General features: G+C 44.7%; 1 protein-coding gene across 2 annotated transcripts in view; it reads left to right on the top strand.

Annotated features, from left to right (window-relative positions):
- Nucleotides 1–12,483, top strand: part of Msh3 (mutS homolog 3) — a 148,921-nt gene extending 136,438 nt beyond the window's left edge. For both annotated transcript variants that reach the window (XM_028760190.1, XM_028760189.1), the window contains exons 22-24: nt 1,397–1,526; nt 8,508–8,679; nt 11,763–12,483. In XM_028760190.1, coding sequence (XP_028616023.1) covers nt 1,397–1,526; nt 8,508–8,679; nt 11,763–11,874 — 414 coding nt within the window. In that variant the 3' untranslated portion in view covers nt 11,875–12,483. The remainder of the gene's footprint in view (nt 1–1,396; nt 1,527–8,507; nt 8,680–11,762) is intronic.
- The last annotated feature ends 346 nt before the right edge of the window (nt 12,484–12,829 follow it).

The following is a 12,829-nucleotide window of genomic DNA, read 5'->3' as shown; positions in this document are numbered from 1 at the left end:
GGAAGAAATTACAGAGGTACCAGGTTTGCCACCCCTGAGATCTAGTTCATAATTTCTGCTGTGCTGTACTGTGTCAGTGGTGTGACTGCTTAGTGAATGAATGGCACTGTTGACCCAGATTTGGTAGGAGCAACACTAGGTGGTGTTTAATTCCATCTGTGCTGTAGCTGTGACAAGGGTGTCAGTTGGAGTAGCTACAGGACCCCCTGCTAGTGCGACTCACACCTAAGCTGGGAAGCTTGGTGCTGGCAGTTAGCTGGGTCTTCTGTTTCCTTCTCTGGGTCTATTGGGCATCCGCAATAAAACGAGGCCAGGCTTCCTCAAAGGAAAGCAGCTCAAGTGACCAGAGAGAACAGGAATGCTATTCCTGCACCTCGTGGTTGTACACTGTCAGTGCAGCATGTCCTATCCACCATCTAGCAAGTTCGAGCCACCGTTTGACAGCAGTGAGCCTTCCTGAGCTCCAGCACAGCCCAGCTTCTCTGTGTTTAGCTGATCTTTGATGTCTTTTCTCAGAGTTACAGAGGTTTTGTTCAGTGTGTTTTTAAATATTTTTTTTAAAGATTTATTTATGTATTTTATGTATGTGAGTACACTGTAGCTGTCTTCAGACACACCAGAAGAGGGCATCAGATTCCATTGCAGATAGTTGTGAATCACCATGTGGTTGCTGGGAATTGGACCCAGGACCTCTGGAAGAGCAGTCAGTACTATATTTTTGTTGTATTTATGCCCAAGTATTTAATCGTAATGGTGCTTGTATAGATGATATTTAGTTTTTGTTTTGTGTTTTTAATTTTAAATTCTACTTTTTAAATTCTGGTAATAGAAAAGCAGTTAAATGTGTGTTAATCACAGTGTTAATGTCATAAAAGACTAAAAAAAAATAGGAAAAAAACATTTTTGATACTTGAGAAAACATATGAGTCATATTCTATGATAGTAAGTTTCTTATATAGAAACTTTTTTCTGGTTTTATAGGACACTAATTTTGTTCTTAGAAGATAGAATCTTAAATGTTGGGTGATGTTATCTGCAACTTGCTGTCACATGATTGAGACTGAGGACGTGGCTCAGTGGCAGAGCCCTTGCCCACTGTGTGGAAGCCCTGGGCTCAGTCGTCAGTATTGGAGGAGGGAGAGGTGATTCAGGAAGACACGTCTGTGCTTGCATGCGTGCATGTATGCTTGCAGGTGTTCATGCGCATGCATGTGTGTCTGTTTGCCCGTCTGCATTTATAGGCTAGAGAAAGGAAAAGAATGTGGAAAAACATTAATGGTTGTCTAAACCAAGAGTATATGCTATTTTTTTTTGATCTTGTAGCTTTTATGAAGATTTGAAGTCTTAAAGTTGAAATGTTTTAATTAAAACAACACTGTGTGTCTTACCGTTTTAGGTGAAATCCTTAACCCTGTTCGTCACCCACTACCCACCAGTCTGTGAACTAGAAAACTGTTACCCCGAGCAGGTGGGGAATTACCACATGGGATTCTTGGTCACTGAGGATGAAAGCAAGCAGGAGTCAGGTACGAGAGCCCTGGCGTAGCACAGGTGGATGGATAGTCCTGCTGTTCAGTTGTTAACTCAAATTTTATAGGAATTCAAGCGTATTGATTATGAAGCATATGAGCTGTGAGTGTCCACTATGAAGAACATTTGCCAGCATTCATTTGCTCTAAGCTTTGAGTCCCATAGAGTGTACATCTGTTTGTTTGCAAACTCAGTCCTTCCTTGTTTAAAAGGCAGCCCTTGTTCCAGAAGGAGGCTTTCCCCGTAGTCTCCCACATTTTTCCTTGGTTTTTATCCTAGGATAAGATAATCAGGTGCAGAGGATCTTTGTTCACCACCTCCCCCAGTATCATTTCACACCGATTACTTACTGCCGGCCATATCTCATAGTGGAGGTGTGTTGTCTTACTATAATAAAAGTGAATGTCAGATAGGTAGAGCCCTTGTCAGTCCCTTGTGCAGAAGAGCGACACATTCTCCTTCTAGATCCTGTTTTCCCAGCTTCTCCAGTACTGCTGCCATCAGAGGATGAGGTGTTTCTCTGAGAAAGCACACCGTTAGCCAACAGGAATGAATTCAAGTACCATAAGTAACCTAGTAAGCTGTAGAATATTCCCTTCTCAGTAGTAGTTTTTTTAAGCTACTGGCCTGTGGTAGTTTGCACAGTTGGTATGCTGTAATGGAAAATCCATTATCCAAGGCACTCTAGAGACCGAATTTAATTTAAAAAAAAAAAAAAAGAAAAAACTGGTAAGGACAGAACTTAAAAAGAAACCAGGCAGATGGCCCAAATAAAACAAAGTATTGGACCGAAGATAAATGTAGTATTAGGCAGTCACTGCCTTACCACTCTGAAAACACATCATAAACTCTCTCCTCGAGTTTGGCTTTTTAATCTTCATCCAATGTGACGGAAAATGGCTTGCAACTAAAACCCACGGGGCAAACAACAGAGTTCTGCAGCAGAGAGGGCCTGAGGCAGTGCTGCTCAAAGCTTACCAAACCCCTGCCAACCTACAGCAGAGTCCCATCCCCTGGAGTGTCTGGCTTTTTTTTTTTTTTTTTTTTTTAATTTCTTTTTTTTTTGAACATGAAATGCTTTTTTATAGCATGTTTTACAAGGGGAGGGGGTAAGAGGGTCCAGGTGGTGGAAAAGTACAAAATCTTCTTGGCCTGTGCCTTGAAACATGTCATGGTCTATATGGTACACTGCCTTGAATTATGATCTACCTGTAGTTCTTCAGAAGATATGGTACACTGCTTGAGTTATGGTCTCCCTGCTATTCTTAAGAAGACATGGTACTCTGCTTTGAGTCTATCTGCAGTTGCTAAGCAGGATCTTGCAGTTGCCAAGCTTCAGAGGACATTGTGCAGGTGGGGAAAGGTAGGGGGTAAGGGTAAGGGCGAGGGTCCTGGCTTCTGGCATCTCCCCCTTCTCTGTTTAGTTAGAGAAGGCGTCTTATGTTCAATCCCAACTATGTGAGTTTTGAATTTGGATGTCTAATTATGGGGGGTCTTAGACAAGTTCACAACCCCAAAACACTGATGTGAGACGAGTCACATCGATGGTCGAAGGCTTTAGGCTGTCGACGATGGGCAACGTCAAGGGACTCTGATGTGGGTGAAAGGAGGGTGAGGGCCCTGTCTTAGGCCATGTAGGCTGCACCCACTCCCAGCACCACGCACTCCTTTTCGGCTGCATTGGGTGGGCCCCTGGGAAGTGGACCTACAATAATCCCGTCATTGGGCTAACTCACAGCCATCCTAGTCTCTTGTAAATGTTCAAGTTACCAACCATTTGTCAGTTTGGGGTGTAATATTGTCATAAAGGAAGGCTCCCCAATGTTAGCGGCCATATCAAGGGTGGCCTTGGTTTAGGAAAAAGCCAATTTTTGTTGTGGTGATCAAGAGGCCAAGCTCTCTAGCTGAGAGAAATGAGGGCAAAGCCAGGCATACCAGGAACCCTTCTGGAGGGCGTGGAAGTCTAGGGGTAGACCGTAGGGGGAGGCAGGGGAGCTGACAGCTGTGTCAGTCTCCTGCGGAGTCACTTCTGGATTCTCTGCAATTTTCAGCTGATGGTAATGAACTTCAACTGCCTTCTTGATGGCAGCATCAACCTGGTTCCGTGGACGACAGGTCACGGGCGATCATCTCTGTCTTGCTCAATCTTGATGTCGTGCGCACATCCTCTCAATGAGGGTCCGTCCGGATGGGTCTGTGCCTTGAGCCCCACGTCTGGGTGCCACTTGACCCGACCGGTGGGTCCTGGTTATTCATGGGGGCGAGGAGGACTGCAACCTGCTATTCTTCAGAAGATATGGTACACTGCTTGAGTTATGGTCTCCCTGCTATTCTTCAGATGATATGGTACATTGCTTTGAGTCTATCTGCAGTTGCCAAGCAGGATCTTGCAGTTGCCCAGCTTCAGGGGATCTTGTGCAGGTGGGAAAAGGTAGGGGGTGAGGGTAAGGGCGAGGCTCCTGGCTTCTGGTCCATCTGGGTTAGAACTTCTAATAGCAGGCATCACGGGTGATTCAATTTTACCTGGGATGCTGCGTGAGTTCAAGCTCCTGGGAGTCCCTGTTTTTCTTGGTTTTCTGCGGTTGGGTACGGAGCTGCTGCCTGCGACCTGCTCTAGGCTCGGTCCCAAACCGGAAGTGTGTCTGGCTTTTTATTATATTGATTTGAACTTTATCCATGTGCATAATTCTAAGACTTGAATGATGCTAAAGGTCCTTGTTAAGAAGCTTCTGTCCCTTCCCAGGCTCCAGGCAGAGTAGGTATTCCTCCCTCGACCTCTCCCATGCTTCTGAAGGATGTGACCGTTACCACCTCATGGCACCATATATCAGCGATCTCACTGTGTTAGCTGGGACTGTAGCCTTCCCTCCCTCTGTCCTCCCACATCACCACTCACCTTGTTGTCCCCTCAGGCATGCTCGCTTTAGCTACCATGCAGTGACAGCCGCACCCACTCCTCAGACAAGCACATAACTACTTCTGGATTCTGAGAGCCAAGACTGCCTAGTTTTTATTTTTGTATTCTTTCTTTTTTTTTTTTTTTGAGTCTGTAGCAGAATCCTCCTTTGCTTCCTGGTAGCTTTGAAAACAGCATCTGTACAGGATGCCAACATTGCTGAACCTGTTAGTCCCCTGGAGTCCTTCCTGCTGGGGCCTTTGGTGGCTCTTCTCTTGGGAACCGGTTGCTGCCAGAGCCTGCTGCACACCTGCAGTGCTGAGGCCGCCTTTGGGGTCCCCTAGGGATTCTCTTACTTTCTCAGATTCTAAGTGTTTGAGTTCCTGTGGCAGCTCAAGAGCAATGGATCAGCAGTCATGTCACACAGTGTGTGTAACATCTCAGCAGTGGATCCATAGTCAGGTCACACAGTGTGTGTAACATCTCAGCACAGTCCCCAGCTCTTCCTCTCTGCAGTTGCCCTTGCTCTGTCTTCCTGTCTTGTTCCATCCACAGGCCAATGGGAAGATGCTCACACTCTTTGAGATACTACATACTGGATGCCTGACAGTGTCCACAGCTAGCACAGGGGCTAGCATTTTCTGAGACTTTTCCCCACTGTTTTCTTATCTTACTTTTGGCACTGGATGTTGAACTCAAACTTGGTTTATGCCGAGCATGCACTCTACCATCGTGCAATAGCTTTGTTTCTTCCTGTAACTTTCTTAGGAGCAAGGGAACTTTTTTCCGGGTGCCTTCTAGCAGCTTAGGATCACTCCCATCTCATTTTCAGACTGAATTGCATCTAAGTGAGAATGGCAGAAATGACTGTGTCTCAGACTCAGGACTCACTTTTGGAGCTAGAATTGCATTGATTAAGTGGACAGCTGTTAATTTCTCATAGTACAAAAGTCTTCTAAGACATGGACTGGATTTTGGGAAGGCCATTACTAAAATCAGTGAAACAAGATAATGTTCTAGGTCCATGTTTCAAGGGTGTGTGGTTGCCAGGGCAATGGATCAGCAGCCAGGAAACCAACTGTAAAATCTTAGACCAAACGTGGTATTGTAAGGAATGCCTCTACCCTGGTTCTTGGGAGGTGAAGGCATAAAAATCATTTCAAGTCATTCTTTAGCTACTTGGCCAGTCCAAGCCATTGAAGGCTATATAAGACCCTGTCAAGGGGGTAAAATAGACATGTCATCTAATTTTTCGTCCATCTCTAAACATCTATAAATCTATAAAAACAAACAACCCAACAGCAGCCTCAGAAAGGAGCTGATCGGGGCTGGTGAGAGAACTTAGTGGAGAAGGACACTTGCTGCCGAGCCTGATGCTGAGGTCAGTCCCTGAGATTGACTTCCAGAGTCGTCCTCTGACCAGCACACAGCCTCTGTGCCATGCATGCCCTGTCACCCACAGCAAAATCCAAAAGTGTAAAAGATTGCAACTTGTTTGATCAGATCTCTTTAATAACATTCTTGAGAAATTTGACTTTAAAATAGATTTTGCTAATTTTATTTATAATAGAAAAATGAATAATTATTATATTCATAGACTAACAGTGATTAGCGTTTAAAATATCCCCTAAGAAAGGGGTGTAGCTTGTAAGATGAGACCTGACTAGTGAGGATGTAGAGCACTGGGTGGTGTTTGCTCACTTCTCTTCCGCTTGCATCCTCCGGCCTTTATATTTTCGTCATCACATGCACGAGTGCATATAGCCCACCAAGAAGGTGCAGGCTTGAGACAAAATGTAACAACAGAAAGAGACCCCTAGGTAGCTGTAGAGAGTGACCATGCTCTTTACCTTAAAGTCATGAAAACAATCATAATGCTAAAGTAGAGACCAGCATTTGGTGTTAAACTCCAACTGTCTGTACTAATGTATGCTAAAACATGTTCAAGGTTCAGGGTAGTATAATATATTGTGCAATTAACTATTCATAGCTATAGTATGCTTTAAAGCACTGTAGAATATGTGCACAAAGAAGATCTGGTCTATAGTCCCAGCTCCTGAGGAAGCCAAGGCACAGGATCACTTGAGCCAAAAGTTTGCGGTGACCTGGGCAACACAGTGAAGCCTGTCTTAAAACCATCAAGACTTCAGAACCATTGTTACAACCATCTCTATTGTTTATATATAGCATGTATATCTATATATCATGTGTATCTCAACATATGGTACAAATTATATGTAAAGGGAAAAATAACAACTCTTGGAAAATGTGTCAGCAGATCCATTTCTGAGGAAGGAGCCTTGCTTCTTACTAGGCTGTCAGCACATGCTGGCCAACAGCGTGCTTGGACAGATGGGCGCACAAACAAATGAATGAGTTTTGCCTTCCTTAAGAAAGACCAGCTTGGAAGCTAGATTAGCCTGGAATGAGCCAGGGCTATTTTAGTCTTAAGATGAGAGGTTTGCATTTTTGATGGCTACTGATGTGCCCTTGACTCTTTGGCTTGTGTGCACGAAAGAGTAACAGAAAGCCATTAGGGTTCACAGACTCCCGACTTCCCTCGGCTGTGCTCACCCACTCCTCACCTGTTCTCTGTGCTCCCGCTCTCGTGTGGGGGTAGGAGGTATTCTCAGTGCTTGGTATAGATGCCTGAGACTGGGCCATTCTTCTCACCTCCTACTTCTTGCAAACACCCTGAGAAAGCTATTATCTGTCTGCTTCTGAGTTCTTAGAGGAGGTAAATTCCATTGTCCTCTTCCACTGCTGTGTTCAGTGTCTTGGAGTTTATTATCGGTAGCTGATTATCAAAGCATGCACACTTGACAAATAAGGGAGTGTGGGAGGGAGGCCCTTGGTGACTCTACAGCTTGTATGAGGATCTCAGAAACTATCTTGCAGCTGACTCATCTGCGACCAGATGTGACGTGGTATTTTTGGTTTAGAGCTGCCTGATCCTGTGGTGCTTTAGGGTCTGAAAAATGGACTTGTATGTAGCTCTGTCTTTGCACTGTACCTGAGGATTTCCCAGTTCTTCAAAGTTTCAGATTTGGGGTGCGTGAGTGTGTGTGTGTGTGTGTGTGTGTGTGTGTGTCAGAGCTTAGAGGCTAGGATGGTCCTTTAGAGTTACTTCAACTGGGAGCTAGAGGGAAAGGCTTCTATATTTTAATTTTTTATCACTGTTAGCTTACAGTACTTTGTAAACAGTAGGCAACAGCTTGCTATCTCAAAACATCAGCTTCAAACAAAAACTGTCCATCATTTCTATGAGTCAGACATCAAGAGGACCTTAGCTGAGCACCTCTGGGAGCTTTGCATGGAAGACAGTCAGTTCCTGGTTCAGCTTCCCAACCCCTCTCAGGGCTTTGTACAGCCCTCAGGGGATAGCGTCAGCTTGGTGACAAGCCACTGACCTTTACTGATTATTAACGAGTGACAGGTCTCTACATGGGCCTTGGCAGCCCACAACACGGCAGCTGGCTTTCTTGGGAGCAAGCAAGCAAGCAAGAAGGAATGCCCAAGGCGGAGGATGCAGTGGTTTCTGGTCTACTCTTTACAGTCTCATGCTTTGTCCATTAGAAGTGAGTGACTGGGTTCATCCCACACTCAAGGGGAGGAACGACATAGCTCATGAACACTGCAGGCCAACAGCCTTCCTAACAGATGTGGACATAAACCCTTCATCCCTAGCAATGCCAGATCAGCAGTGTCCCCTTCAGTGTGCACAGCTCCTGTAATCAGAACTTCCCTGTTCCTTGAACTGTGGGTCACAGAATGGTCCCTTCCCTGTTTGAAGGATCTCCTAAACTTTAATACAGAAGCTCAGTCCAGATTTTACAGACGTTCACTGTTCAAGACTATGCTAGGTGAGCCAAGCCTCCTATAAGGAAAGCACTGTCAAAACTTTTATCTCTTTCTTAAATCAATAAAATCAATAAAGCGAGCCACAGGTGGAGAGAAAAGTGTGTTCAAACCATGCGGCTTAACAGAGGCCGGGTGCGGTAGCTCCTCTCTTCTTCCTTCATCCCTTGACTCGCCTTTCAGGCATTGTTTGATTTCCATTTCTCCCCTCTTTATTTCGTAGGTGACATGGAGCAGATGCCGGATTCTGTCACTTTCCTCTATCAGATAACCAGAGGAACTGCAGCGAGGAGTTATGGACTGAATGTGGCGAAGCTAGCAGACGTGCCCGGAGAAATCTTAACGAAAGCCGCTCACAAGTCTAAAGAGCTGGAAGGCTTAGTCAATCAGAGAAGGTCAGAACTCGTTCACTTTGTTCTTTGCTCTGGTTTTAGTGGAAGCTTCTGAGCTGAGGGAGGGCCTGTAAATGGACACCACCAGAGCCTCTTTGGAGTGCAGCTTCTGGGGCCTTCCCTGTGGCCAGAGGAGAGCCGCTGGGCAAGTGCGGATGAATGCAGTTCTTGTCCGTGTCAGGTCTTCATTAGGTGACAAGCAAGATTTTTGATTTTTTTTTTTTCCAAAAGAATTAAGTCCATGCGTGCCAACACTTTTGCTGCTGAAGAATCACAGTTAAAGGTTGATAAAGAAGTTCTGTGCAGGCCCTAAGTACTGATACTGAGCTCAGTATCAGTACTTAGGGCCTGCACAGAACTTCTCTTACACACTGCCCCAGCAGTGGTAAATAGCTTTCAGAATTAAGAATTCTGTCACGGTCAGGGACCAATAAAAATGCCTCCGTTGGTAAAGGAGACCTACCAGAATCTGACTGATCCCTGAGACCCATGTGGCGGAAGGAGAACCATCTTCTACCAGGTTGTCCTCTGTGTATGCTGTGACATGTTCCCTTCTCTAAAAAATAAATGTTCTCACCAGAACAGAAATCCCCAAACCTTAAAGAATTCTGTCAGGACATGGGGCTGCAGACCTGGCTCAGCAGTTAAGATTGTTTCTTGCTTTTCCAGGGGACTCAAGTTCCATTCCCAGCGCCTACATCAGGTGCTCGCAGCCACCCATAACTCCAGTGCTTCTGGTCTCAGTGAGCACCTTCACAGACATGGTGCACATAAACTCATGCAGACGTAGGTTTATCCACAATAAATAAAAAATCTTGGGGAAAGATGAATTCTGTCAGAGTATGAATAAGAACTGTAGTCTGTAGCTATGCCGTCACGTTATCCACTCTCCTGTATTTCTGAATTGTGTGTGACGGTTATACTCAGGCTGCGTTCTGTCTTCTCTGTGTTCTCTCCTCACCCCCACCGTTTACGAGAATGCTTTTCACCCTTGACAGCTGGTCAGATGGAGTCAGCTCATGAGCCAGCCTTAGTGTACTCCTGGAATGTACCTAATGGGAGATGCCACCAGGAAAGTGTCCTATGAGCAAGCAATAAGTTATGGCCTTTTCTTTCTTGAACAACTAGGAAATGGCCTGAGTTTCCTCAAGGAACTATGATAACCACCTGACCATAAATAAACCAAAAAAATATTTTAATCAAATTGAAAGTTGATTACTAGTAGTTTCTGAACTCCCTAAAGATAATACTTAGTTCTGAGAATCATTACCAAATGTCAGTATTAAAATGTTGCTGAGTATGGTGACACATGCCTTTAATCCCAGCACTCAAGAAGCAGAGCAGGCAGAACAGAGTTTGACTCCGCCCTCAGCTATGTAGTGAGTTCAGGGTAGCCAGGACTACCTAGTGGGACCCTGCTTCAAACAAACAAACAAACAAACAAACAAACAAACAAACTGTTAATGTCTGAGGCTGGAGAGATGGCGTGGTCATTTCCCAGCACCCGCAGGTGACTCACAACTGCCTGTAACTCCAGTTCCAGCCAATCTGATGTTGTCTTCTGTCCTCTGAGGGCAGCTGTGTGTGTGTTATGTTAGGCACACACACACACATGAAATAAAAACCTTACTCTGTAAAGAGAAAAGGGAAGGGGCAGCTGTAGGTTGAGTGCTGTGTAGAGCGCATGCGCTTCTCTGCCTCAGTTTCCTTCCACAGCAGCTGTGCTCGAGTGCCAGCCACGCATGGGGTGGTGTGCAGAGACTGACCCAGTCCCCAGCACTGGGGTGCCACAGATGATGGTGGCTTCCTATCTCAGCGCTGTCACACCAGGAGCAAGACAGTGTAATCAATTTCAGGCTACTTCTGTTACAAGACAAATTAACATAAAAAATTTCCAGAAAGATTACTGATGGGAACTCAAAATCTACACCTTAACCTTCTGCATGGTCCAAAGACACCAGTAGTCTTTGTTGCCCTCCAGCCATCTTTTCCTGAGAGAACAAACGGCTACCTCAGAGGATTCTGCTGCCTGTGGTGCTACACCTGCTTAATCCCAGCACTCTGGAGGCAGAGACAGGGGGATCTCTATGAGTTAGTGGCTGACCTAGTCTACATAGTGAGTTCCAGGCCAGCCAGGGGTACATAGTGAAACTGTCTCAAAAAAAAAAAAAAAGAAGCTGGTAATAAAATAGTTTGTACTTGATACTACAGTAGTCTAGAAGTTATGTCAGAAATTAGAACAATCAGATTATTATAGACATTCGTTTTTCTACTTAATATGTAACATTTCAAAATCTGCAGGGTTATCTTGATAAGGTAGGGTATTCCATTAGAATGGAGTGTTTCATATCTGTAAAGGTGACCCAGTGATTAAGAGCACTGCCTGCTCTTCCAGAGGACCCAGGTTCTAGTCCCAGCACCTACATGGCATCTCACAACCATCTGTAACTCCAGTTGCAAGGGATCTGACCCTCTCTCTCTTCTGGCCTCAGTGGGCACTAGTCATGTACATAAACATGCATGACATACACGTAAAATAAAAATCCCCCTAATCTTTTTGAAGATGGAGTATTCCATAGTGTATCAGGACACTTTGCATATTTTCCCTATTCATTAAAAGTGTTTTTCACATCAGTTCTCTTGGTCAGATCAAAGAAAGCAAACTGATTCTTGTCGGTATGTGTGGGTATGCTACAATAATAGTTAAGAACTAATTACACACTCATCACATACAGAAAAGATTACATACAGTCACCTGTAGCTTCCTGGACACAGGGACACCAGCAGCCTCTGGCAGAGTTAAGAAGTCATGTGACTTCTCTGTAGGCACCATTTAAGAAGGCAGCAGGAAAACAATCACGGTAATCAGTAACTGGGTCTTTAATGCCCTAGAGTGGGGGACACCACCACAGCTTCCTGTCAACAGATCCTGTGCCGTCCCACCTGGGTAGGCTTGACACTACCACAGCTTCCTGTCAGCAGAGCCTGTGCCGTCCCACCTGGGTAGGCTTGCCATTACTCCTGTGAGACATCCTCCCCCGTCAACCCCATTTCCAAAATAACTAACACTTTGTTATTCTCTCCAGGAAAAGGCTCAAATATTTTAGAGACTTATGGACAACACATGACGTAAAGGACCTGCGCACGTGGGCAGATGGTCTAGAAATGGAAGAAATACAGACTTCTCTCCCACATTAAAATGAAAACTACAGTTTTGGGGCAAAATACAGAGAACTGAAGATGCAAACTGTACAAAGCAACTTTGTGGTAACAGCTGTCTGTGGTGTGAGCACTGAGGATGAACGTGGTCTTCCTTCTGAGATGGTTTCTTCTCTGTGAGGGGAGAGCTGTTCAGAGTCTTCTCCTCTGCCCTCAGGAAAAAGACTCTGGAATGTAAAGGCTCCACTGGGTAGTGAGGAATTTCCCTGGGCAGTAGATTTCATACTAAAGCAGGTTCTCCTAAGTAAAACCTAAAACGGAGGCACTTGGTGCCTGTGTAGTCAGAGGGCCAGTGTTTATTTCGATTCAGACAGTTGTTCAGATTACAAGGTAATCTGACAGGAATCTACTTTTGTGAGAACTAAAGAATTTTATAATGCCAGCGGTTTGCTCACCAAAGACATAAACATTTTTATGAGAAGTAGAATCATAAAGCTTCTAGAAACCAGAGTACAGGAAGAATAAGGAAGGCCATATGAAATTTGAAGAACTTAATGTTGTCATCATTTTAAATAACTTAAAGGTTGTTATATAAAATTATTTTGTCATTCACTTAAATAAAAATATGGGATGAATACTTGCTCAAAATTATGGTGTGGCTTATTGAATTTTGTTCTCCAAGTACCAGATAGTTGTCATGTTTTTCTATTGATTGATTGATTGATTTTTTTAAAACAAGGTCTCACTATGTAGCTCTAGCTGACCTGGAATTTACCATGTAGACCAGCCTGACCCCGAATTCACAGAGATCCACCTGCCTCTGCCTCCTGAGCTCTGGGATTAAAGACCTGTGCTACCAAAGCTAGCTGTTCTTATTTTCAGCTATGGAAGGTCCTCAGAGCTAACGTCAGTTGCCCTGACTGCTCTGTTAACCTGTCACTGTAAAGCTGAACTGGAGGCTTTCTGCATTCACATACACCCTCCTTCCTTGCCA

The sequence above is a fragment of the Grammomys surdaster genome, unplaced genomic scaffold, assembly GCF_004785775.1.
Source record: "Grammomys surdaster isolate TR1022 unplaced genomic scaffold, NIH_TR_1.0 126391, whole genome shotgun sequence".
In the NCBI taxonomy this organism is placed as follows: domain Eukaryota; kingdom Metazoa; phylum Chordata; class Mammalia; order Rodentia; family Muridae; genus Grammomys; species Grammomys surdaster.
This window is presented reverse-complemented; position numbering and strand designations above follow the sequence as displayed.